Here is a 26,866-nt window from a genome sequence, read left to right as displayed (position 1 = left end):
GGGGGGGTCTCCAGGGTGAGGCCCGGGGACTATTTACAGGTCCGTTAACTGGCTTCCAGGTGAACAAACTGCCTGGGTTCGTAGTTGTTGCGCTACTCAGACACTTTATTTAAATGTCAGGTTTTCACTGCTTCCACGACAGAGCGTGAGATGACCAGTGCGAGTTAACTAAGAGTCAAGTGACTGATACTATCTGACAAAAGTTCCACTGGACAAAAGACAAACAAAAAAGTTAACATGAGGTGTGTGGACTGCTGGGCTCCAAACAAAAATGTCAAAACCTTTGAGCACCTGGTGAAAATTCTACTTGAGGGAGGTCGGTTGTCCGTGTAGAGCTAATTCCTTTCCTAAAAGCGCCCCCCGGTGGTGACACGCGGCCACTGCATGGCATGAAAACAGAACCAGAGTCTCTCGCAACTACTCAAACGCTCGTCAAGCAGTTTCTAAGACCAAGCCAGGAACGTGTGAATGTTTCGCACACATTTCTAAACCGCTGATAACTCTACGATGCATATGCTGCATGTAAGCCACGAATAGAACAGAATTACGACCTACTGGACAACGTCTGTACATAAAAAAAAAAATGAGAAAAAATATTTTCTACTCTATTTCTACCTTAACTTTGGACTGCAGGTCTGATAACGCACAATTGTCACAAAACCCCACTTTACAAAAAGCGAATCTGGAAATTTAAGGAAATTTATTTATATTTAGCACGCGTATATATTTTTCACTGAGACAAACGTAACAAAATTTAAGTCGTGATGAGGAAGAAAAACAACCTTGTGTAGATTATTTTCCCTCTCCATTTATAGGATCTGTAGGCATACAAATTTTAGAATATTAGAGAGTATTAAGAGTATTTTCCTAGTTGCAAACAAATTGAACAGCTTCGTTCAGGCCTGATCAACTTGTATAAAACAACAAAAACACCAGGCAACCAGACAAAGGCTTAACAAATAAATCGAGAGGACCCACTGAAAAGTGTTTAAACTTGTCCTTTATTTGACAGAATTTCTAATCATTACAAAAACCGTAGGCACGTTCCACACCGATGTATATTTTGCATGTTCAATTAGCCTCAATCACAGTAAAGGAGATGCGTTTGTAGACAAGCCATTCAAAGCACAATTGCTGCGTCCAGCAGCGGTAAACTGCCAAACCCCCAAGTGTGTAATTAAAGCCTTGCAAAATTAATTTGTTCAGCTCGCCTGGACTACGTGGTTGGACAGATAGTCAAAAGGAGATCGCTATAATTACCGTCACTGAAGTCTGAGGAGAAAAAGAAAGAAAAAAAAAAAGAAGATGGTAGCTCCACCCTGTGATGTTACGTTTTCCTTCTAAGTGACCAAACCTTTGACGCAGCGTCAAGGTACGACAGCTCAGCTGTGATACAATTAGAGATGTTACAGCAGAGACGTTGGGAGGATTTTGGTCATTTTAAAAAAAAAAAAAAAAAAAAAAAAAAAAGTCCTTTTAGTTACACAGCAGTGCCCCTTATTCCCCTAGAATTCACTTAATTCTGATACTTGGTATTCCTTTTTTTCTTTCCCCAATTATCTTTGTACATTATAGGCTCTAGTGTTTTGAAAAAACAAAAGAAAAATAATATCCTCAGCACTTTAGAATGTTTGGCAGTAATGTTTACTTTGCTTTCTGGGGTCACAAAGGAGTTTCCTCAGTATGAGTCTTTGGAGAGGGCGATGATGGTGAAACGAACCTCCTGAGGGTCCCGAGCCATGAAGATCTTACAGACCTCTATGGCATCCTGGAAGACAGGAGTAAAAGGATTAACTGCAGCTCCGCCTTCTGGAAAGAGTTCACAGGTAGGTGTGTGTGTGTGTGTGTGTGTGTGTGTGTGTGTGTGTCCCGGAGGCCTGCAGCGCTCGTTTTGGTGTGAACTACACTATGTTGCCAAAAGTATTCACTCACCCATCCAAATGATTAAATTCGGGTGTCCCAATCACTTCCATGGCCACAGGTGTATAAATTCAAGCACCTAGGCATGCAGACTGCTGCTACAAACATTTGTGAAAGAATAGGTCGCTTTCAGGAGCTCAGTGAATTTCTGTGGTGCCGTGATAGGATGCCACCTGTGCAACAGGTTCAATTTGTGAAATTTCCTCACTGCTATATATTCCACAGTCCTACAACAAAGTGGAAGCGATTGGGAACGACAGCAACTCAGCCACAAAGTGGTAGGCCACGTAACATCAGGAGCTCAGGTCTTTAAGCTCTGCAGAAGGCTGAGGACGACCCATTCATTTGAATCAGGTGTGCTGGAGCAGGGAAACATGGAAAACCTGCAGGGCGGTGTGACTCGCGGTCCAGGATTGGGAAACACTGGTGTAAAGCACATAGACACTGGACTCTACAGCAGTGGAGACGCGTTCTCTGGAGTGACGAATCACGCTTCTCCATCTGGCAATTTGATGGATCAGTCTGGGTTTGGCAGTTGCCAGGAGAACGGTACTTGTCTGACTGCATTGTGCCAAGTGTAAAGTTCGGTGGAGGGGGGATTATGGTGTGGGGTTGTTTTCAGGAGCTGGGCTTGGCCCCTTAGTTCCAAAGTGAAAGGAACTCTGAATGCTTTAGCATACCAAGAGATTTTGGACAATTTCATGCTCCAAGCTTGTGGAAACATTTTGGGAATGACCCCTTCCTGTTCCAACATGACTGCGCACCAGTGCACAAAGCAAGGTCCATAAAGACATGGATGAGCAAGTTTGGCGCGGAAGAATTTCACTGGCCTGCACAGGGTCCTGACCCCAACTCGATAGAAAACCTTCAGGTTGAATTAGAGTAGAGACTTTGAACCAGGCCTTCTTATCCAAAATCAGTCTGACTTCACAAATGTGCTTCTGGAAGAATGGTCAAAAATTCCCATAAAACACTCTTAAACCTTGTGGAAAGCTTGCCCATATGAGGTGAAGCTGTTATAGCTGCAAAGGGTGGGTCAACGTCACATTAAACCCTATGGATTAAGAATGGGAGGTCACTTAAATTCATATGCATGTAAAGGCAGTTGAGCCAATACTTTTGGCAATATAGTATAGGCTGATGCCTCCAGAAACTGCAACTCACACCAAACCAATCTTTCTTTTTTTTGGTGCAAGTTTCTGCTGACAGAGCAAACTTTGCCACTTCTAATCCATGATGTCCTACCTCGAGGAAAGTATCTTCTGAGGTTTTTCTATGGACGACAGGGAAAGGTTTCCGACCATCTACGTAAGAAGAAAAGAGGTTTGAAAGTTTGTTTAAAGTCTGCCAACACAATATATGTCAATTACTGTAAACATTGTGACGTACTAAAAATATTCAATATAGTATAGAAACAAGTATTTTTGAGGTCGACTCACCTAGTTCGTATAAGCGTCCTCCGACATTCACAAAAGCTATAAAGTGCAAGTTCACTTTTTCATCTAAACTCGGAGCCTGTGCAAGAAAAAAACCCCAAAACAAAACAAAACAAAACAAAAGAACCCTCAAAAAACAGCTCAGATGATCTTTAATACATTGGGACGCACATCATGTTTAACACAGAACGTGCGACGTTACGGTAAAAGCTTCAAACAAACCTCAGTCTGTCCTTCCTGGGCACTGGATTCATGCGTGACACGTATACTCTGAAAGAAGCAAAAGACAATAAAAGATGGGTTTATTATTGTGACGTTCTTCAGGGTCATTTGAACTTTTATTCTAACGTACAACAACCTCCTACGCTGTTGGAAATTAATTATTTTCTCGTTTGCTGATTAACAATCTGATCGTGAAGGGGGTCACTTGTAAATATATCCATGGGGCTCGACAACATGACTTCACACCAGTTATCCAGGAGGCAGATGGATGTGCGTCACCATGATGTGGCTACATGAGCGTTGTTATTGACATTTGTACACTAACTTAGATGATTTATCTAAATTCCATTTGTCCATCCTCTTTTTACAGTGTAGTAAAGTCACAGGAGGAGAGACTCATGACGCCGTCACGGTTTAAATTTAAAAGCATCATCTTTACATCTGACAAGAGGGACGCGTTTAATTCAGTCGACTCGTTTTTTGTTAATTAGTAGGATTAACTTAAATAGTTACAGATTGATTTGGGTGAATGTTTTTTTTTTCTATTTTGGAGGTGGGACATGACTCAATATTCTTTGGATTTTAATCCCAGTGCTTGGAACATTTTATAATTTTTCTGAAGCATCAACACTTGACTTCTGGTTGAAGTTGGCCTCTGTATCATCTTTCTCTTGCGAAACAGATTTTGAGCATCGGAAGACGGCTAAAGGCCTCTAAACGATATGAAAATAAACGCTGTTTGTGTCTTAACAATTTGCTAATGCCGCCCCATAAAACCCTTTGGTATGAGAGACAGCGAGCTCAATTCGTGGCAGTGGGAACCAGCAATGGCACTTACCAGAGGGTGCCAGAGATGCTGCCACAGCGTTGCCATGACTGCTGCCGCTGTTTGTGGAAGCCAATCCTGATTTTCCGCAAACAGGTTGTCAGTAAATTCATTAGCTGTTCCCTTACCCTCTGGCACCCCCTATGGCCCCCTCCGGTACCTTCTGGAACCCTCTGGCGGCCTCGTGGCACCCTCTGGCAGGATGGCCAAGTGCCAGCATCTTTTTAATCAATTAATTTTTATTTTGGTGGTTACAGCCAACAGTAACCATTCATGGTCTATAATAAACTGAATGTTTGTGGAATAGCTCTTCGTCATTCTTTCAGCTACAATATATACTTTATCTACATAACACTATGTACGACATAGTTTCCATCTCAAGTACCCTCTGGCACCCACTGTGGCAAACTCAGGTTCCTGGTTGCCACTGCCATGAATTGAGCTCAGCCTTGCTGGTTGGTTTCCAAGCTCTATTTCAAATGTTTAATCACCTTTTGTTTATAACTTTGCTCATGGTTTATCCTGTAGTTAACTATACTCCATTTTCAGGCTGCCCCCTGCCTTCACTCACACATCAGCCTCTTCTCTCTCACACAGTGACTTAATACATGATCGTGCACAATAGATTACACTGATTGCCGATTAGATTTACTGACTTTGAGACTTTATATTTTGGCCCACGTCTTATTTTTACTTTCTTTCAAAGTACCAGCTGAAAAAAAAACGTGGGAATTTTTAAAACAAACGTGAATTACCATCTGTGTAGGGAAGTCAGTCTCTGCTTGAAACACGGAGAGAGACTTCGTACCGGTGCATTACATCGTGATCACGCTGCTCTGCTGCTAATTCAGTGACCAAAGAGGCAGACAACAGCTGACGACGATGCGAATTTGAGTGAGAAAGAGGAAAATTGAGGTATTAAGTTGCTTCTGATTCAATAACTTTAAGTATATGCAAAAGGTTCATGTCAAAGTTCAAAAACCTGCCCTCCACCCCAAAATTAACTGAGCAATGAAAATTTGGCCAACTGAGACTGTTACCGTCAACTAAGGCTGAGCTGATTATCAGGGGGAGCCTCCACTTGTGACACGCCGGTCACACAAATTAAAAAGGCGAAATCCATCAAGCAGCCATTTCAGATCGCTTTGCTACCATGTTCTTGGTCAAAGTTTCTCTACAGCATCTCCTTACCTCATCTTTTTCCAGGAAAGTGGCCCTTTCCTCTGGGGCCATTTTAGATGTTTGTTCGAGAAACTTCCGAAGAGGAGAATCGGGTTCTAGAGGCAAAGAACAACAGCATATGTAATGCAACAGAATCTACGGCCACCATTACCCTCAAATCAACATCACCAAAAAAACAAAACAAAAGCAGAACATGACAAATGAGATTCATTGCTGAGCAGATGCATGAATTTAGAATGCCCACTTGAAATAAGACCGATTTTCAAACTTTATGGTTGAGAGAAAGATGTCAAGAATAGTCATGATAAGAAAAATAACATATATACATTGATCATAAAAAAATCTACTTTGTGAAGAAGGAAAAGTGACACTGGCTGCTAGGGGGCAGCGGAAGAAAGATATTGTCACATCAAAGGGAAATTACTAACCAAATGAGGTGTCAGTTTTCTGTCATGTTTACTCCTCAGTGCACAATGATGCACACACAGTAAATACTCACCAAAGTCCAGGTTTGACTGGTTGTTTGCCACGGCATGAATTAATCCTATTGTTCCGCAAGCATTCCCAATGGTTTGCTTGATGAAGTAGACATCAGGGGACACTTCCTGTGGCTGCTTTTTGAGTCTCTCCTCTTCCTCTTGCTTAAATGCTTCATACTGGCCAGGATCAGAAGATAAATAGTCCATAAACAACATTTCTCGGAGCACAGACACGATCCCATTAAACATCGTGTAGAAAAACCATCCGAAGGTAAAATGTAAACGTTCTGTGAATTAATTAACAAGGTTGATGAGATGGCGAGTGAAGGATAGGTACCTTTTCTGTGACTGGGAAGAGAAGCAGCACTGCACAGACAGGTCTTGGTACCATGCTGAGAAGTTCTGGATCCAGTCCGTACACGTCCCCAAACTGCCAGGTTGGCTTCATACCCAAACAACTGACAAACTGCACACAAGCTGACAATAAACTGGCATGTACGACAAGATAACCTGACAAAGTTAAATCAAAGATGCATTGTGTGTAGTTGCTGAATCCTGAGAACTATCATGACAACTGACCGCTATCAAAAACACTATGGAAATGTGTAATGAGTAAAAAAAAAAAAACTCCCTCCATAGAATTTCACTGATAAGACACTTGACATCGATGAATGTGAACAAACTAAACATTTATCCAAAGGTGTCACTCCCAAATATTTCTGACACAGGACCTACATTTAACATACAAGAAACTACTACAATTATCTAACATGTGTACATATGGTTGCCATTCAACAAATACACGAGCCTTCTGACACTGAATAAACTTGGTATGAGTCTGGGCTCTTAACATCTACTAGTTGCAAAACATAACTGCGAGCTAAACAACATATTGTCATGTAAATTATGAAGAAAATGTGAGCAGCGACATCATTTCTTGACGCATTAAAGTTTTGGGAAAAGGTCACAGCTTTTCCGAAGTACAGCACAATTGGCAAACATTTCTTGTCACTGGCATTGCAAATTTTCCGTGCAGTTACGTTCTGCCATGACTTTGTGCCTTGTATTTGTAAAAAAAAAAAGAATAAAAAACGTTACATTTGATGTAGCGTCGCTGCAGAGCAGGCCCTGTGCCTCTGTGTACCACTTTGCAGCTAACTACTGTGCAGCTAACTCCTGTGCCGTTTAATGTTAAAATAGTACCAAAAATTAAAAGCACGTACCTTAGTCATGACCTGAAATGAAAAGACATAAATGAAAAACGTGAGTCAAACAGCTGCTGTATTAGTAAAGCAACAACATCGACTTCAGCTTTTGTTCTCTGCTAGCTAGAAGTTAGCCAGCCCTCACATGCTTGTAAATGAATGGCTTCGGTAGAATATTTTTGGGGTTTGAAAAAACAAAGAGTACATACTTCTGGATTAGACTCCAGAGGCAGCCAGCGTGGACAGTCCATTTTAAAGTACGATTCCTGTGTTCCTGTCAAATGAGAGTTAAATCTGATTTTAAAAAAAGTCTACTTGACAGCTGAAAATCCCTTCCGTGTCTGTCCACCTTAACATCAAGTTAACGTGCAGGGGTGACATGCAAGCGTTAATAAACTATGGACAAACTACACTCAGATATTTAGAACTTTAATAGACGCAGTAAATAAATTATTACTTAAATTATAGTACTACTTCACACTCAGCTGTGGTGTCATGCTTAGTTTTCCACAAAAACGAAAGATTGGTTTTAATTTAACACCCATAAATAAGTCTGACAGTGTGAGGATGGATCATTCCAAAATTGTGGGCGTGGTTAAAGTACCTTGATTGACAGTAGCTGTGCCAAGTGTTGTTTATTCGGATTAAATTCTTCCAAATTGACTATTTAGTCCGGCGAATTACCTTTCTTTTTCAATATCATTTTGTAGTTAAAAATAAAATAACAAAAAAATCAAACCAGGGACATGATTCGTAGGAAACGTATTTCCACCAGACGGCAGCGCTGTTGTTCAATCAATTCAAAGACAGCAAAGAGGTCCCACAAGAGGTCCCACAAATGGTCCAAACCACAATAATTCAGTTTACTATCTTGTGTGACAAGAAAGAGTCAAATCAAGATTGTCTGAGATACCGATTCCAAGAGGTCCCAGATATGTATCTACTTGACTGTCTATCGTTCAACTGTCTGTTCATGGCAGCAACAAGAAGATACTCCTGTACAGTAGGCGGCGGTATGCACGGTTTCAGACAGCGCGTGGCAGGGTTTAGTATACGTCAACGAAGACAAATATGACCTAGTAATTCAACAACGAAAAAGCTGTCAGCTCGAAAACTATCATTTTAAATTTTTCGCTAATTGCTTTGGAATGATACGCTAACTCAACGTTTTCACAAACTCCTTAAGGGGGGTCAAAAAAGTTGCCAAGTTTAGCTAAAGAGGCGCTTGACTGCAAACTAAGTCCGAAGCTTGACTGATACACTAAAATATGCCAGAAGCAGAGGAATCATACGGTGGGTTTTTAAAGAGCCTCATGTCGTTACTTTGTGTAGATTGCTACTGATAGAAAGCAAGAAAAGATTCCTAACTTCGACTGCTACCTTGACAGTACATGAGTATTTAGCTAGTCGCTAATGTTGATTAACATGAACACTGTTTCTCTGTCTGACTTGTCTCTCCTTGCAGCCCACACTTACTTCTAAACAGTAGCTTAACGACTTCTTATTCCTGCTACTTATGCTGTGTCCCAGTTTTTTTCCGTTTGTATGACTGTTCGGGGATCACAGACGCAGGCAACAGTAAAATGCATCAAAAATACGTTGTTTTAACTTCGCTTCCAACCGTACGTAAATGGAAACGGTCGCAAGTAGTTTCGTGTACACTCGTCGTTTTTCTCTTTGTGTCACGTTGTTGCATTAACTGTTTTGTCTTGGAATTGCAGTCAAGTTTTTTTCATACGTTATTTTTCTTTAAATTAAAAATTAAATCTAAAAATGGTTGTATCTAACCTGCTATAACCCCTAACCCTGCTGAAACTTGAGAAACCAATGAGAAAGGATGTTTTGTGACTGCATTTAGAATGTAATAGTGAATGTTTTCTCCTTAATGTATGCTGGCTCTGATGGTTGGAAAAAAACCAAACAAACACTCAATTTATACATTTCATAATTTCAGAAACCAAAAACGTTTTGATGTATTTGCTCTTTTGGTTGCGTGCTCTGTTGGTGGTATTTGTGTTTTGCCCCCTTCACAAAGACAGTTAAGAGACAGATAAGTTCTATCACGAATGCCATTTGAACTCCTTGGGGGAAAAAAAAGAGCAAGGAGATCCCACAATTACCATAGCTGCTCGAGCATTTTATCGGCGTTGGTTGAGTCCAGAAAGAATGGGAAGTCTTGTGATATGTGAACTGCGTCACTTCTGTATTTCAGGCGTCGACAGCGTGGTGGAAAATATCTGCCGGCTCCCTCCAGATCTGTTAACAGAAGCAGTAAGTGTCTTCAGTCTTATGTAATTCACCCCCCTGTACACCCTGGACAGGTTGCCAGTCCATCACAGGGCCACACAGAGACACACAATCATGCACAGTCGCACTCAGCTCCTGGGGACAATTTACACGGGGAGAGCATGCAGACTCCACACAGAAAGGCCCGAGCTGGGATTCAAACTGGAACCCTCTTGCTGTGAGGCGTCGGTGCTAATCACCACACCACCGTGCAGCCCTGTTGTCGGCATCATATCAGTAATATCCCGTTGCACTGAATTTCTGAAATAGCGGGGGTGGATTAAAAGTAACGTGCTGTTTGAAATGTCCATTTTAAGTATCAGCTACACAATGAGTTTTGCTGCGGAGTCCAAATTGGATGTGATATAGAATTCTGTGGTGTTCATTTGAGTGATTAGCAGCGACTCTGCACAAGTCACACAGGATGTGGCGTTTCCGCCAGTGAGGTTAAACTGCGATTCTGATAAAAAAAAATCTTATAATCTCCTCAGTGTGAGCACATTCTGGTGTATCTTCAAGGGAAGACGAGTGGAGTGGATTCAGCTGAAGTTTCTCAAGTGAGTCAGTATTTACCTTAATCTGTTTGGTTTTTTTTCTTAAGTTGTGGGAACCCTTTCTTGAAGTCCTACCCTCCTGACTTTGTTTTGTTTTCTTCATCTGTGCAGACATTTCAGAGGGCCGGAGTAAGACTGCATCACGAAGCCCTGCAGAGCATCATCAGATTTCTTACTTTGACGTTCAGGTGTCTTTTATACTATTTCCATTTGCAGAGCGTTAATAAGTATTGAGCACGTGTTGTCGCATGCTGCATTCATTAATTAATTAATTTTTTAAAGCCAAAATCATAAAAGGCACGAAGAAGCCCTTTGCTCTGCTGTAAGGTGTGACATCAGTGGTTTTTATGACCAGGTCCGGTGGGAAGAGCAACTTATCTGCAGATGAACTTGTGACAAAGCTGGAAGAAGGCAGTAGCAAGTGGTCGAAGGCTTCCCTCCAGGTGCTGCGCGGGTTGTGGAGTGAACAAGGCGCATTGGTCCACGCTCAGCAAGAGGCCCGCGCGATGCACAGCGTCGCCCAAGTATGTCCAGGTTTACTTCAGAGAAGCAGTGCCACTTATTTTCAAACATTTCCAGTGAAACCGATGAGCTGATGTGACTTGATTCGCTCTAGCTGGTGGACATGGAGTGGAAGCTGGGGACGGCAGTGAGCTCGGACACCTGTCGGTCTCTCAACTCGCCGTACGTAACTGTGCTGCTGAAGTACGTCGAGCCCTCCGGACAGATTAGCCAGAGGTCTTTTGAGATGACCGTTCCACAGTTTCAGGTTTGTTGAAGTGAATTTTGGTGTAACTGTATTTTTGGCCCCATTTTTTTTTTGACTCCATGATACATTTGCTTTTTACTTGCAGAATTTTCACAAGCAGTTCAAGGAGATCGCAGCTCTTATGGAGACCGTGTGATGGAGAGCGCACATAAGTGCTTCTCACAGTTGCAGCCAGGAGACGTGAGATTGGCGGAAGGAACAGCTTGACACACGTCTCGTGTCTGTAAAAGAAACAAAAAAATGTCAACGTGACTCGCTGCAAATGTCAACTCTCAGCCTTTTGTTTTTCCACAGAAAGCATCGGCTCCTGCAGGATTTACCCGGAGGACTTTATCACGTTAAAATAGTTTGAAAAGATTCTGTTGATTTACCTGTGTGTGAAGTATTTAAGTTCAGGGTAAGCAGAGCACGCTTGCAGCAGCAATACTGCAAAATCGCGACTAAATAGCTTAATTGTGCCCAAATTGTCACAAAGTGTTTGTAATATGGGAGTTAAGTATGCTTATGTATTGGACTTTTACAGAAAGAAAATGCTCTTCTGGTTGTATGCAGCGGATTTTTTTTTAATGCACTTTACATGTGATGAACTTATTTCCTTTTCATTCCACTTTTTGCTTCTTTCCCTCCATGATTCAGTACATTCTGTACATTTGACTCTCCTGCATTTATCCTGCCGCTAAAAAAACTACACATTGTCTGAATTTTTCTACCAGATGAAGAAATAAGAATAAAAATCTAACCATAAAGTTCAATACATTGCCCCCCTGTCTTTGTGTATGATAGAAGAGTGTGTAACTGTTTCCAATCAGCGTCTCTCACTCCTTTTAAATTGTTCTATTAAGACGGTGTGCAACGGAGAGGAGAACGCATCTGTGCAATATCTCTTGAATGTCAAATGATTAAAAAAATTCCATCACCCCCCCAGTTCCTGCTTTGACTCCTATTGAATATAAAGTCCCCACAGAGGGAAACTGATGCAACAAAAGTAGAAGCCTCCTTTTTTCATTCATTTTTCCACGATATCAGACGTTTTTCGAAGGCTGACATGATCTTATCGTCCTCAGCGTGGACGATAAGCGTGTGTTGCAGAGGCTTTTGAAGAGATTAGCATTCTCGTAAAAATGTTTTCGTGCTATACCAGAGCTGTTTCGCTCCATCTCAAAAATTCTTTGCGATGTTGGATGTACTTGGCCACAGTTTTCCCTTATTTTTGTCAGTACTCTGCCAAGCCTCTGGAGACCGGAAGCCATCTTGGTAGATATGCAGACATTGACGGGTGCCGTCCAGAAATGTCATCTCCCTCATAGCTTTTTCATTCATTCAGCCTCATACAATCACACTCTTGCCTCTGTTTTTACTGTCAGGACTGTGCTTACTGTGGTGGTCTTCGCCAAGATGAAAAGCATGCTGCACACCCTGTGCTGTTCCTGAAATGTAAGATTGCTACTGATGAGCCTTGCTCCACTTCTGATGCACTCGCCCACCTTTTTCTAGGAGCTAGATTGTATGGAAGTGGTTCCCTGCGACTTTGATTGAGGAGAGTATTTACTCCCGCTCTCAAAGCCTTTGACGATGACTCACTCTCAGTTTTTTCAGTTGCTTTAGCAGTTCTTCTCCATGTGGAACCAAGGTGCAAAACGTACAGACAGACACGGCCAAGAGATTGACAATTTCAATAGGTCTGGTGATTTCTAACCTCGCTGATGCAGATATGCTCACTTAAGGTGGACTAAACAACTACCAAACCATGATTTAAGCAGTAATGCACCAGCACAATCTAGTGATTTCTCAACATATTAAGGACTCTTAACATGGTCAAACTTTTAGTGCCTCGCTCATTAAAGTCAAGCGCTGTTACTTAAAAAAGGATTTTAAATATAGTTTGTCTTTCAGATATTTATATTTTATATATCTGTAGACCTACTTCCATTTAAGCGAAGGATCAAAATTCATCACTGCTGTGGTGCAGTAAGTGGAAACCTTAATTGCGTTTCCATTTGGTCTGTGTTTTGTAGCTCTGAGCAGTTACTTAGTGGTAGATCTGGTAAACTGACTCCTTTTAAATTAGTAGAAGTACCCACAAAGGATTAATTCAAAACCTAATGTTAGACATCTCTGTATCCAAATAGTATCAAGTGACTTGGTGTCAGTGGATCCAAATGCTTTTGAGCTGTTGAGTGTCTGCGTTCCTTTAAGAGATGTCTTAATTATTCAGTTATGATCATACTAGTTATGACCACATACTTAGACTACATCATTTACAATCTCCAATTAAGCTTAGGTATTTGAATTTAGTATTATCTCAACCGTCAAGCCAAGATTTAGTCGAATAAAGGTCAGTGGCTAATGTGAGTCGCTTAAACGGCAATCCTGTAATAATAAAGTACACAACAACACTGCGGGGGGTTGGTCTGGAGAGCCTGATATCTACTCCCTCAGTGATAAGGGATATATATGGCATAGGCACTATTTTGGGACAGGCGGAGTTCTAGGAATTACGGTGCATGGGAACTCCCCTGGTACATAAAGCATTAGATGTGATTACAGCTGTCTAACGTTATGATTTAGCGCGACCTTGTATGTAAACAGTAGTGAACTTCCTTAAGGGAAGTATTGAACATGAGCCTGTGATGCGTAGTGTTTTGTAAGGACTATCTTCACCGTGCACAGTTGTATAGGATTACAACCACCAGTTATGAGCTCAGAGGTATGGTGGTATAGAAGCCCACTGATGCCACTGTGATGAATTAAAAAAAAAAGTTGCTTAATATTTAAAAAAATTCAATCAGAATTCAAACATGTTGACTGGAACTTTCAAACGTAACAAAAATCTATTGTTGATTGTAAAAATAGTAGGAAGACGGAGCAATCGAGTCTTGGCAATGCATTAGCTCATAAAACAACTGTATTTCAAAATGTCAGCGGTCCTCTTTGATACGCCACTGATAATACAGTTTCTACAGTCTGTCAGCCCTGAATCCTTTACAGTGATTTTCAAAGTGGTTGGAGCCCAAATCGTGTCCGATGGCATGTTGGATGAGGGCCAGTGTGGGCACGATTTTCAACCAATGTGAAGAAAATTGGAGGAATTAAGCATTTTTAGTTCTCACTATCCTGCACTTTTTTAAAATTGTCATTATTCTTATTATCAGTAAGCCTTATCTAGGTTTAACTGATTTCACTTCATTACAAACTCGTCATCTCTCTCTTCACCATGAGTAACCATTCCTGTCCTTGTTTGTCCCCTCAGAAAACAGCTGTTAGCTTCACTTACCAGGCCGCCTCACCCTCGATGCCCTCCACTGTTCACACCTAAGCTTTTCAGCCCCTTTGCATCGGCATAATACCCATTTTCTTCTTTACAATTCATTGTTAACTGCTGCATTGCGGGTGGGAATTAAAAAGAACTTGTGAAGCTGAAGCTGTGACTGACTGTGTCCTTACATGTTATATATTACGTATATATGTATATGTATACATGTATATATATATATTACAGTGTCAGAAATGGGCTTCCATACAGGGTGCTGTGTCACAGAGGTTCTAAACACTTTCTTCACAGCTCTGGGAAACACTTCCCTTTTAACAGCGAATGTATTGTGGAGAAAGGCGGGGCTTCGGGCTGTCATTTACTCCGCCTGCTCTCCAGCACATGGGGCGGCGGGGCGGCTCGTCAGCGCGCACAGCCGCTCCGCCTCCAAGGCGTTGTGGAAGAAAGGATCACAAATGAGAGACTGCACTTAAAGGAGAGATAAAGAAGCATCCATGCATGCCTCTTATGATTTTTTTTTTAGAAATAAAAATACGGCCCCGTCAGACAAACTCATGTCTTTCGGGATTTAGGCAGCGGGACGGTGTTAACGCGCCTCGCTGTGTGCGGGAGCGACGTCCGAGCGCGTCAAAGAAATCAGATCTCCGAGCTACTTGTGTTTACACAGGAACCATCCAAAGCCACGTTTTAGCAGGCAACCTTGGTCGGGACAGCAGGCTACTGTGCAGTGTTTTTTAATTTTAATTTTTTTTTTTAAAGCCGTTTGACTCTCTGCCCATCACAACACTTTGAGCAGAGCAGGAAATCAAGCTCAACACACACGGCCGTATAAGTAAATCCACTTAGAATCCAAGGAGGAAAACTACACATCGGAGACATTTCTAAGATTGGATATCATGGAGAGTTGCAGCTGATCCAAAGGGTGAGCACATGTTGTGCACGTAGCTGAGCGCGTCGTTGTCTGAGCCTTCAGTGTGGATGTGGGCATGAAAACTGTTGCAAACTAAAAACAACTACACTTGGCCTCGGTTGCAGGGAATGGTACATCGGCAGTATTTTGGAAAGTAGCGTTTTGTCCCTGTCGCTGTCAGTCGGGTGTCTGGGCGAAAGGTCCGCCGGATCGACATGGAGAGTTTCGATGAGAAGGAGAAGATGGACAAGGGCTTCGCCCTGACTTACATCGGCTGGTGCTCGCTGGACAGCCGGACCACCCTTCCCATGCTGCCGTGGCTGGTGGCGGAGATCCGCAGGAGGAGCGAGAAAGGCGACTGCGGCCCCGTGATGCAGCCGAGAGAAGTTCAGCTGCTGCTCTGCCCCCCCTCCGTCCGCTGTGTTCCTTACAACAGCAGCAACTCGTCCGTTTTCATATTCGAGCACAAAGCGCAGCTCATCTCTCGCTTCATTCACAACAGCAATGACCTCTCTTATTTCGCTTATCTCCTGCGGGGCCAGCCGGACAACCCGGAGTCCGAGATGTCCTGTCACGTCTTCAAGGCCTGCGACCCCAACCAGGTAGGCCTCCTTCAGAGCCACGACACCTGATACAGTCGGAGTGTGAAAAGTCGACCGAAAAAGTCCAGGCCAAATAATTACCAGGGTATCAGTTGTGTAATAACCCATGTAATATGGGATTTGTATAGCTCTGTTACTGGTGTGCACAAAGGCTAAAGACCTGAAAGTGGGCTTTCAGTGACCTACACTGCTCAAAAGTCCTGTTTGAACATAGAAGAATATTCCAAAAAAAGATTCAAATGTTAATGATGCCCTCTAATGTCATTTTATTCTGAGCGAATGAGTCCAGTTTTGAACGTGAACACAAGACAAAGGATTTTCCTTGAGGTGACAGCCATGTAATTTAATCTCTTTCACACGCATGGTATTGTTTGAGTCAATAGCATAAACACGTTTGCTTTGGTATTATGTATTTAGGCCAGTGGTGGCTGGGGATGATAAACTGAGCATGTTGGATCTTTGGGCAGAGTTAATCCATTCCTGTGCTTTTCTCTTCGGGGCGATCAGCAACAGTGGCCCCGAAGGTCAGCACAGTGCAACTTCAGAAAACATGTGCGGTTATTTCAGTAACACAACAACAGAATTATTCTTCATTTAGCTTAACCCTAAAAATGCTTTTGGCGTTCAGTTTTCAGTAAATGCATATTGGAAAGCAGGTGGTCAACCATGAGTCCCACGGAAAAAAACACTTATTTAAGAAAGAAAGGGACGCAGGTGGCAGGAAAAGACATGGGTCAAGTTGAATAGTCTTTTTTTTTGCCAGGGAACGTGTCTAACTATATGACAGAAGTATCTGAGTGGCAGCCATGTTAAGAGCTGTTTAGAATCCAAATTTTAAAGAAAGAGCTTTAGTGCTTCCTTTATTATCTCCTTTAGCACATGCATATAGAACTATATACTCGTGTGTATAGTTGTATATATCTATACATAGATGTTCACAGCTAAGTGTAAGTGTGTGGTTGGAATTTTGTGACTGCTGTCTTTTCCTAAGGCCTTATGCATTTCTCCTGCCATCTTTCCAGATTTTTTTTAAAACTTTTTGACTGGTATCCTTTTGGAAACATAGTTGTTGGGCAGGTTTCACTGGTGTGCGTTTCAACAGTCATTCCTCTTATTTTTGAGCTGTGAATGGCTGGCTTTGATTGTCCAACCTTGCTTGTGGTGGAAAGTTGACGTTTTCAAGAGGCTGCACTGGTGCCAGCCAATCAAATTCTCTCCAAGCATCCGGCACGCCCACTTTCAAGCCTTAACCAATCCCACGAACAGTATGAATCCAGGCCTTAATTTCACTCAAGTTGGTTTTATACAGGTGAATGAAAACACCTCTAAAGATTATGTGAAATGGTTGCGGTCAGCTCGAACAGTCGCACATTTCTAATGACTTTAACTGAGCCTATAGGCGGCAGCACGATTTCTTTTTCTTGGACTACTCATCTTTGCAGAAGTGATCCGTCTTTGTTTGCCTGGGTATTTCTGGATTTGTATTGCGCGGAGCAAGCGTAGATCAGACATGTCTCTTGCGGCTGTGATAACAACTCAAAGGGACGCAGGTGGCAGGAAAAGACATGGGTCAAGTCGAATAGTCTTTTTTTTTTGCCAGGGAACGTGTCTAACTATATGACAGAAGTATCTGAATGGCAGCCATGTTAAGAGCTGTTTAGAATCCAAATTTTAAAGAAAGAGCTTTAGTGCATCCTTTATTATCTCCTTTAGCACATGCATATACAACTATATACTCGTGTGTATAGTTGTATATATCTATACATAGATGTTCACAGCTAAGTGTAAGTGTGTGGTTGGAATTTTGTGACTGCTGTCTTTTCCTAAGGCCTTATGCATTTCTCCTGCCATCTTTCCAGATTTTTTTAAAACTTTTTGACTGGTATCCTTTTGGAAACATAGTTGTTGGGCAGGTTTCACTGGTGTGCGTTTCAACAGTCATTCCTCTTATTTTTGAGCTGTGAATGGCTGGCTTTGATTGTCCAACCTTGCTTGTGGTGGAAAGTTGAAGTTTTCAAGAGGCTGAACTGGTGCCAGCCAATCAAATTCTCTCCAAGCATCCGGCACGCCCACTTTCAAGCCTTAACCAATCCCACGAACAGTATGAATCCAGGCCTTAATTTCACTCAAGTTGGTTTTATACAGGTGAATGAAAACACCTCTAAAGATTATGTGAAATGGTTGCGGTCAGCTCGAACAGTCGCACATTTCTAATGACTTTAACTGAGCCTATAGGCGGCAGCACGATTTGTTGTCTTTCTTGGACTACTCATCTTTGCAGAAGTGATCCGTATTTGTTTGCCTGGGTATTTCTGGATTTGTATTGCGCGGAGCTTTCGGAGCAAGTGTAGATCAGACACAAACAGGCACAGTATTGCGTCAGCAGATTTACATGCTGGTCAGCATGCAAGTCTTGTGGTAAAGAACGTGGTAAACATCCAAAAACCAGGAACATGGGAGTCAGGATTTGAATATCAGGGCGGCGTGTTACTTTCAGATCTCTCTGATTTCTGTTGGTCACCCCTCTGGCTCTGATGAGCGTGACCCAGTTAGTTTTTTGCTGTACATTAGTATCAAATTAATTTTCTTTTATTTTGGTTCCATTTTTTTCCAATCCAAATCTTATGTGATCATGTTGGGCTGTGTCCACCCGATTCCTCTCCGCCTATAAGCCAATCTGTCAAAAGTCTCACACGTTTGCTCTTGCTATTTTGGTTTCCCCAGTGACCCAGGAAACCTTCCCACATAATGTCCGAACAGATATGCTCCCTTTTTGCAGCGATCTAAAGCATGCCTGTGTTGTGTCATGTTTCCTGTGGTATGTGCAAGCCGTGAGCACTCAGTTTTTTTTGCTGCTGAAAGCTGAGAATAGGAGGCAGCAAGTTTTCAAGACTCTGGCCTCTCAGCTGAAGTGTTTGCAGCAGTTAGAGAGGGATCTTAAACATAACTCAGCCACCATCATTGCATAACAAGAACTGGTTTGGCAGCCAGCAACATGTGAAAGGTGGACCATGTGGCTATTCTGCTTGTGCGCCCTGTCGTGCACGACACCCTTGCAGCAGCCATTGTTTATGATTAGATTTTTTTGCCAGGTATGTCCTGTGTTTGATTCAGGAATCCTTATTGAGCTATTGGAAATTTTTTTCTGTTTGTCCCAACAGTGCTCAAAGAAATGACGTATAACGGCCTTTTATTTTTAGCTGACAGGCATGTTTACAAATCTATTCTTAGTTGAAGACATGACAGGGGCGCATTGTGTAAAGCCTGAGGAAGGAGTGCTGGTGTTTCCATCAAAATTATGTGAAAGGTTCAAAGCTAATATGTGTCTCCGAAAGGCGTTCATGATGTCGTGAGGATCAGTAAAGCTGAATGGTTTAGTGAAGTGGAGCCAGCGTGGAGAGTAGCTAAGAAAACAGGATCTGTCAGTAAACATGGCGGTCCACAATATGTGTATTTATAATGTTGGGTGCTTGAAATCAGGTTTGACCTCCTTGACTTGAAATACAACTTTAGCCCTTTTTTTTTTTTGTAAAGTCGTTATATATAAGGAAATGTAAGGGTAACAAATCTCACATATCCTAAGTAAATGATATAAAGCACAGCTTTCGACATTCAGTTGAACAACCAGCAAACAGCGTTTGACGTGTAACCTGTTGCACACTTAGAGTCTGTCTCAGTCAGTGAGGCCCTGGTAGCTGCAGGTACTAATTTAACAGTGACTCTGCAAAGCTGTCGGACCATTATCAAGCCAGCAGTGCATAGAGCGAGCCTGCCCGGCACAAAGCACAGGTCCCTCTCTTCTTTATCCTTTGCTCTGACTTGGAGCAGGGCCACAGTGGAATCTCTGACTGGGTGACCCTCGGCTGTGTTGCAGGTTTGGGCCATCATTCAACAGTGGCGCAATACTCTGTGGAGACTGATGTACTTCTCTCAAAATCTGATTTAGACTTCAGTACTTCTGCACTGTTAAGCCAAAATGAAGAAAAATAGTTTTTTTTTGGTACCCACCACCCTTGCACAGGATTTCATTACAAAACATGAGCATCTTGACTGTTTTCCCTCTTGTGATATTGAATGATGTCTGTTAAACATTATCACAGTTCTTGCAAAGCAAGAAAATAAATACCACAGATTCTTATCTGGTTGCCGTGAGAGTCTTTGCTCTATTAACGCGTGCATTTAGTCTTACATATGTCCCATCCGGGCACAGAGAGTCGCTTTTTATATACATTCACATTATTTGATGCCACGCTGTGTGCAAGAAAAGCGAGAAAAGGCCTTTTTGCCTTCTTGCTTCTACTCTGTCGCATTGTGACGTGATCTCCCATCTCATCTGAGGGTGTGACATAAGAGCCTTTTTGTTTTATGTTTGTACATGAACTTTGTCAGACCGAGCTTTTAGCTAAGATTTGACCTTTCGCGTCACTAACTGTTGCTTCTCATTCAGCTGTTCACACACAAACATGATAAGGCACAGATGTTTACCCTAACATTTTATAGGGTGTGTTCCAATTCAGTTTATCACTTTTTGGCGTGGTGGGCTGAACATTACAGAGGCAAGGAGTGGGCATAGACAGAAGAAAATATTATTTTGAAGTTAAATTACATTGAATTCAGCACATGATAGCATATGTTTGCATGTTTTGCTTATATAGTTAGCAGATTTTTGCAATTTTCTTTGCATATCTTAGTTAATCTGTACCCATAAGATAAGATTATTTCCTCAGTCAGCACAACAGACCGGATCTTACACACCAAAGCCACAGTCAAAGAAACACGAGGTCCCCTGACAACATGATTTGCAAAATTGCAAAGTGTAACGTCAGCAATATCCTTCATAATATCCTCTGGCATGTCATGTTGGATTGCTCATGGTCTCTCATAGGGTGGTATATTCCATTGCTTTGCCTCTGTCCGTTTCCATTCTCTAATATTGACTGAGTGATAACCTGCGCCTTTAAAAGTGGTCTAATTAGGCCTGATTGCAGATGCATTTAGGCCAGTGTTTTGGTCCCCGCTGTTTTGCTGTGGCTTTGCTTAATGAAGCAGACAGAACAATGTGCCAGCCACTGTCCGATTTAACATTATTAAGGCCTGCTGTTGGCGGCTGGGACGTTATGTTCGCCATGCGTTGGGAGTACTCAGGACTCCACCAGCTCAGAGAGGACAATGCTAGTGTTTACTTAATCCTAGGCTCTAAAACTGTGCTCAGCTGCTGGCGTTTACATAGGCCCAGTTCACATGCAGTGCCGCTGATACTGTTTGATTAATCTAGATAGAGATGGATGGAGGGAGGGGCGATGTGCTTGAACAGATTTTCAATGAAAAAGCCATAAGTTTTGACTTATTGCCCAACAGCTTTCTGCTTGTCCGTGCCTGTCTCTTCCCAAAGAGTAAGCACCTTTGTATGGGGTTGATAACAAATAATTAATCAGACCAAATGCTGTGGCGTCATCTTACTCATACATAATAAAGCGTTTTCCTAAGATGCTAAGATGACTGTCATTTATTTTCCTCTGTGTTGGTCGGACAGTGCAGCTGTGATTCTGGATTTTGAATTACTTTGATCTTGCAGTGTCAACACTGTCTGGCAGCGCAGGACCGCTTTTTCCCACAAAGGTTGCCAGTTTGATTTTACGTGCTGTTTGTTTTTTAACCTTGTTGACCTACGGTCATGGGAAAAAGGAAGGACACCCTCTTTAAATGGTAAAGTTTAATGTTTAGGACATAAAAAAGAAGAAAACAAAATCATCTGGTCCTTACAGATCTTAAGATTAGGTAGGTACAGTCTCAAATGGACAAAAAAAATACATGATATGTTACACTGTAACACAACAACTTCGCCAAAATGTAGTAGAACCACCTTTTGCAGTAACAGTTTTCTGTGTGATGTCATCAGGCTCTCACATCTTTGTGGAGGGATTTTGGCCCAGTCTTCTTTGGCCCAATTTCAACCAAGTAAGCTTCAGCGGTCAGATAGATGGTCTCACATTAGACTCCTCTTTGTTATACAAAGTAGTTCCTGGTGGACTCAGTGACTGCAGGGCGTTTAGGTCCTGCAGCTGCAGAATATATCGAAATGTACCCCCCCCCCCCCTTTTTTTTTTTTAATAGCAATTTTTCTGAGCATTGTATGTTCTAATCTTGGATGAATTTCCTGGAACGTCTGCTCCTGGCAACTGTCTTGAATGTTTTCCACTTGCGAATAATCTTTCTCACTGTAGAATGATGGTCTCCAAATCGTTTGGAAATGGCCTTTCCTCGATTTATGGGCTGCAACAATTGCTTCTCTAAGCTCATTACTGATGTCTTCCCTCCTTGGCACTGTGTTAACACACGCATTAAAGCTGCAGACCAGCAAACTGGCAAAAAATTTACGAATAAAGTCTAGTGTAAGTCTCACTCATGCTCATGATCGATTGATCAAGTGCATTTGATCAGCAGCACCTGGCTGCTACATGGCCTCTTGGTTTGTACTGATGTGTACTGAATATTAGCTTAGTTTTGTAGCTAAATAATGATACGATGTAATATGAGATGTTGCTCATTTGAGGTTGTAGTTACCTCATTTAAAGACCTGGTAAGCACCAGATGATTTTCTTACAGTGTCCCAGTAACTAAAACCATTGGATTGAAAGGTGTTTTTCACGTGACTGTTGTAATTTATTATTTTTTCCACCACACTGTGCATTCATAGAAATTTAGTTTTGACAGCTCAAAAGTTGCTCTCAAAGGATCATTTGAAAGTATTAAGAAATGTGTCAGCAAACAGCTGGAAAAACAATTTCTGAAATGTCTGAGTAAGCATTTATGGCCAAGCACCTGTCGCCTTCGCCACCTGCGTTTTTTTCTCATCTCAATACAGCCCTCTGTCTTCAGTTAGGCACGGCATGACCGTCAGGAGGGCAGGCGCTGAGAAAATGGCTTTAAAATAGCTCATGTTGTCACAGCAGAAATACAGCACGTGTATATTTAATCTCTGTCACTTGTATGTAAAGCAGGGACTGACTTTGTCAGGATTTTTTCTTCCCTGTTGTACTGATCACACCTCTGAGGTATTTTGTTACGTAACTGTCCTCCCCGGTGTACATTATCAGCATCTTTACTCAACAGTTTGCATGCAACTCTTTACTGGTTTTGTGAATCTGTTCAGCGTTTGTGGCCATTGTATGATTTAGTATTCACTGTTGTCTTGAACACAAAATTTGGACAAGCTTCACTGTGGCTGTGGTTCGAGGGACTCTGACCTTCAAGAGAGCTGGAACTTTGTGTCCGTTGGCCAAAATTTTACCAGAATTAATTGCTAAATTTAAGTCTTTGCCATCAGTTTCATCTGTAAACACCTCCCAAAGCTTGTAGGATTGACTTGCTTCACATTACCAAGTATTCCGTAAACACTTTTGTGTTTTGTTTAGTATTTTTCCTTGATTCATTCATCCAAGAAACACTATCCGCTTTGATGGCACAGGCTGTCCCTGCAACAGATCGAGCACCTGATACAGTGTAGCTGAAACAGGTTCACCTTGAAGTCTTTCATTTCTTCCAAGCCTACTACCCCCCCACCCCCGTAAGGCGTAGGATTTCTCTGGCTTCTTACCTACTTCTGTTTGGTCTGTCTGCAGCTGACTCACTTCTGTTAAAAGTTCTTGCAATCATTTCTGGGGTTTTCTGGAACTGCCATCTAAACATGGTTTTATTTGTTTAATGCGTTCAGTCAACAATTATGTGTAGAGTAACTGTATTGATGTGATGGACTTTTTTTTATATATGAGAGGTCATCCACAGCACACTGCAGCTACTTTGTACTTATGGATAGTTACTGCGTACGTTTTGAATGGGAAAATGTGTCTAAAACGTTTTGCTGGTACTGCATATTTAGCTCATTTCTCTGTGATGGTTCTTGTATTGTGTATTTGTTGGCTGAGCTGCTCATTGTCTTGATTATTCCTTAATTCCCCTGTTCTGACTCACAGGTCCCAGAGGTAATTAGTAGTATTCGCCAAGTGCCCAAATCAGCCTTGAAGGAAGATGCCAAGCCTAAACAGGAAGCGGACGAGGCCTTCTACAACTCCCAGAAGTTTGAAGTGCTTTACTGTGGAAAGGTGAACATTGGCTTCTTAAAAAAAGTCTCTTAATGTTTTTACCCATTAAAGTCTTTCGCTTATTAATGTTGGATTAAAAAATATAAAAAAATCCAGGTGACAGTTGGCCACAAGAAGGCTCCGTCCACCCTCATCGACGACTGTGTTGACAAGTTTCGTCAGCATGAGATTGAACGTAAGCGCCTACGGCTGCTAAATGGCCAGCGAGGGTCCACAGAGAGCGCCCCTGTGGAGTTCCTCATGGGGGAAGAAGGAGACCCGCTGTCCACAGCTCTGCATAAAAGTTTGGAGGACACCGAAGGTCCTGGAGTGGAGGACGTAAATGCAGGTGGAGGTAGAGGCATCGAGCAGATTTCTTGATTATCATGTTTGAATGTATCAGGGTCAAAGTGTGACGTGTTGATATGTGTGACTGTCGCGTCCGAAATAAATGCAGGCGATTTACAAAGTTCTCCGTTTTCTGCTATGTCTCTGTTGCCTTATTTGCATTTGCAAGAATATTAACAACGATATTCATGATATTATTTATCAGAGTTTGAGATTTTATAGTATGTCAAGGTCTCTACCAAGTTAGACCACACAGGATTACCTGAAAGAAGATGTCTTTTATCTCAATGAGACCTTCCAGGCTAAATAACAAAATAGAATAAGATAATGCTGACTAAAGAAATGGTGAAAGAAAAGAAAATTAAATTTACTAGCTGTTAGTATCAAGTTCCAGTGTCAAATTAAAGACTTTTATACAGTAACTAATAGTCTGAAAAGTGCATGGTCACATTGGATAGCAAGATTTAACCAATCTGATGTGCATAAACATATACGAGCAATGGCTAAAGACCTAGATTTGAAAATAAAACATCTTCAGAAAAAGCTCTATACGTTTCTGCAAATTGACTTTTGTGCTGTCTGGTCCAGGTAAAGGTGTTTCCAGCAGCACCAGTCAGAGCAGCCTCCGAGGAGCCTTCCCGGAGTGCATCCTGGAGGACTCTGGATTTGAGGAGCCGCAAGAGTTCCGCACACGCTGCAGCAGCCTGGCAGGAAGTCTGCAGAGGAAGCCGGGGGAAGGTGGCATCATGGGTCCCACGCGTCGCAGACACGCCAGCGCACCAAACAATGTTCAGCCGTCTGACTCAGACAAGAACCGCACGATGCTCTTCCAGGTAGAGTTGATTTCTATGGGGAGTGCTAATGGTTGTGTTAACCAATAAAAGGAGGTGTGACTACAATGTGATTCTTTTAAACTTGATCCGCATGCAGTGGCGGCAATATATGTAACATCTCTGGGTATACTCCACTGTAAATATACTGTCTTTGCAATGTGATGAATGAGTGTGTCAGAATTTCTTTGAAAGAACTTGTTTCCACCTGTCGCGCAAGAAAATTGTCGAATTCCTGCTTGTCATCTAAGCTCGCCGCATTCAGGCTGCGTAGCTTCACACGCGGACCTGCTCAGTCGGCTGTAACTGCTGCAGAAATTTAAGGCTGCAACTCCTGAATGTCAGGCTGCAGCACCACTCCTGTGAAAAAACGTGATGCTTTATTAAAAATCAGACCAGCCGGCTGAGCCAGCTGCCATTCCTCACGCACCGTGCCCATTTCCTCACGTGGCTAATTTTAAAAACTAGAGCGCATCGCTCAATACGATACTCTACACAGCAGTCAATTATGGGAAAAATCATTGGTGTTGGCCTTGATTTGGAGCGTGTGTGGATGTGTTTATGCCGGTCAGTGAGCAGCTCCTCGTTATGAGATATTTGATAATAAGACCCTGCAAAGAGTATGAAGGTAATGTTTTGTGAGAGTTCTTTTAATCTTGTCTGTATGCCTTTGCGTCTGTGTGAGCGTATTCTTTTGTGTGTCACAGGTTGGACGTTTTGAGGTGAACCTCATAAGTCCTGATAGTAAAACAGTGGTGCTGGAGAAAAACTTCAAAGAGATCTCATCATGCTGTCAGGTTGGCTTATTTTTACTTGCTGTATTTACACCGAAAGCCTTGTGTCTCTCCCGTAGGCCTCGCAAGAGCATAAACTCAGAGCAACTTTAATGTATTACATATTTAGACCTCAGGCACATAATTGCTGTACAGCAGGATTTTTATGTTTCATCATTAAATTGATAGCAAAGTACATCTTTATTAGTAGTATAGGAATGTTTAAACCTACTCTAAACCTATAAAGTTGAAGCAATGTCTAGTGGTGTTGGTTATTTACTGATGAAATGGAAATAGGAAACGTGCGGAAGCCATTATGGTGCCATGTGCTGCACTTAGCTGCAGTTATGTTAATATTGATTTGTAATTCTAAACTGAGCACAAAGGATTCTCACCCTCCTCTGTGCTGTCGACTTTGCTGTTTGTCTTCTTATTGACTTAACAGGGTATTAGGCAAACCGACCATTTTGGATTCATCTGTCGGGACCAATCAGAGTCTGGTCCCAGTCAGTACATGTGCTACGTTTTTCAGTGTGCCAGCGAATCCTTGGTGAGTTGCGCGAAGGACGTGCAAATGAAAACCGACTTAACTCGAGTGCGAAAGACATAGAGCTCGTCTATATCTGTGAATGCGCCCGCTTTTGTGTGTCAGGTTGACGAGGTGATGCTGACCCTGAAGCAGGCCTTCTCCACCGCGGCAGCCTTACAAAGTAACAAGACCCCGATCCAGCTCTGTGAAGCCTGCCCCATGCATGACCTGCACAAGCTCTGCGAGAGAATTGAGGGTAAGCCATGTGATCAGAGTCTCACACACACACACACACACACATGCACAGCGCTTCTCTTTGGCTTTACGCATGAATATACTGATGCTTGGGCTGTTTCTGAGAATTCATTTTCTGTTCCCAGGTCTCTACCCACCTAGAGCAAAGCTGACCATCCAAAAATATCTGTCCCAGCTGACCGACAATGAGCAGGCAGACATTTTTGAGCGAGTTCAAGTAAGGTTTGGCTACTCTTAAACAAAGCACACTTTCTCCTGGCAACACAAGTGACACATTAACAGTCTTTTGGTGATTGAATGGTGTGAGCTGTTTATTTATTTATTTTTTTATCGTTGCTGCTTCTACTTCTGAGCACAGTTTTCCCACATTGATTTTTAAGTGCGTGTA

General features: G+C 42.2%; 3 protein-coding genes across 5 annotated transcripts in view; 2 read left to right on the top strand and 1 right to left on the bottom strand.

The window, feature by feature from the left end:
- Window positions 1-989: 989 nt before the first annotated feature.
- On the bottom strand, window positions 990-7,638 carry uchl3 (ubiquitin carboxyl-terminal esterase L3 (ubiquitin thiolesterase)). The gene is made up of 9 exons (XM_072396628.1): window positions 7,480-7,638; window positions 7,289-7,300; window positions 6,403-6,531; window positions 6,086-6,242; window positions 5,596-5,681; window positions 3,579-3,626; window positions 3,360-3,435; window positions 3,166-3,224; window positions 990-1,768 (listed from the first exon to the last, which is right to left on the bottom strand). Exons 1-9 carry the CDS (start codon window positions 7,519-7,521, stop codon window positions 1,679-1,681), a joined length of 699 nt encoding a protein of 232 aa, XP_072252729.1. The 5' UTR covers window positions 7,522-7,638; the 3' UTR covers window positions 990-1,678.
- A 670-nt stretch (window positions 7,639-8,308) lies between these two features.
- On the top strand, window positions 8,309-11,789 carry commd6 (COMM domain containing 6). Its single transcript, XM_072396618.1, has 7 exons — window positions 8,309-8,563; window positions 9,483-9,541; window positions 10,048-10,113; window positions 10,222-10,298; window positions 10,466-10,634; window positions 10,727-10,879; window positions 10,965-11,789. The coding sequence occupies exons 1-7, from the start codon at window positions 8,539-8,541 to the stop codon at window positions 11,013-11,015; spliced, it is 600 nt and encodes a 199-aa protein (XP_072252719.1). The 5' UTR covers window positions 8,309-8,538; the 3' UTR covers window positions 11,016-11,789.
- Window positions 11,790-14,525: 2,736 nt separating this feature from the next.
- The window catches only part of tbc1d4 (TBC1 domain family, member 4), a 32,795-nt gene continuing 20,454 nt past the window's right edge, over window positions 14,526-26,866 (top strand). For 2 of the 3 annotated variants that reach the window (XM_072396621.1, XM_072396619.1), the window contains exons 1-8: window positions 14,527-15,662; window positions 23,636-23,764; window positions 23,861-24,098; window positions 24,680-24,924; window positions 25,629-25,718; window positions 26,140-26,244; window positions 26,347-26,479; window positions 26,604-26,695. In XM_072396621.1, the coding sequence (XP_072252722.1) occupies window positions 15,276-15,662; window positions 23,636-23,764; window positions 23,861-24,098; window positions 24,680-24,924; window positions 25,629-25,718; window positions 26,140-26,244; window positions 26,347-26,479; window positions 26,604-26,695 (1,419 nt within the window). In that variant the 5' untranslated portion in view covers window positions 14,527-15,275. Of the gene's footprint in view, window positions 15,663-23,635; window positions 23,765-23,860; window positions 24,099-24,679; window positions 24,925-25,628; window positions 25,719-26,139; window positions 26,245-26,346; window positions 26,480-26,603; window positions 26,696-26,866 lie in introns of all 3 variants that reach the window. The other variant, XM_072396620.1, reaches the window with a different exon arrangement.

Source organism: Leuresthes tenuis, unplaced genomic scaffold (genome assembly GCF_036924035.1).
Source record: "Leuresthes tenuis unplaced genomic scaffold, fLeuTen1.0.hap1 SCAF_12, whole genome shotgun sequence".
NCBI classification, from domain to species: Eukaryota; Metazoa; Chordata; class Actinopteri; order Atheriniformes; family Atherinopsidae; genus Leuresthes; species Leuresthes tenuis.
Note: the sequence above shows the minus strand (reverse complement) of the source record. Positions and strands in the feature narration are given on the sequence as shown.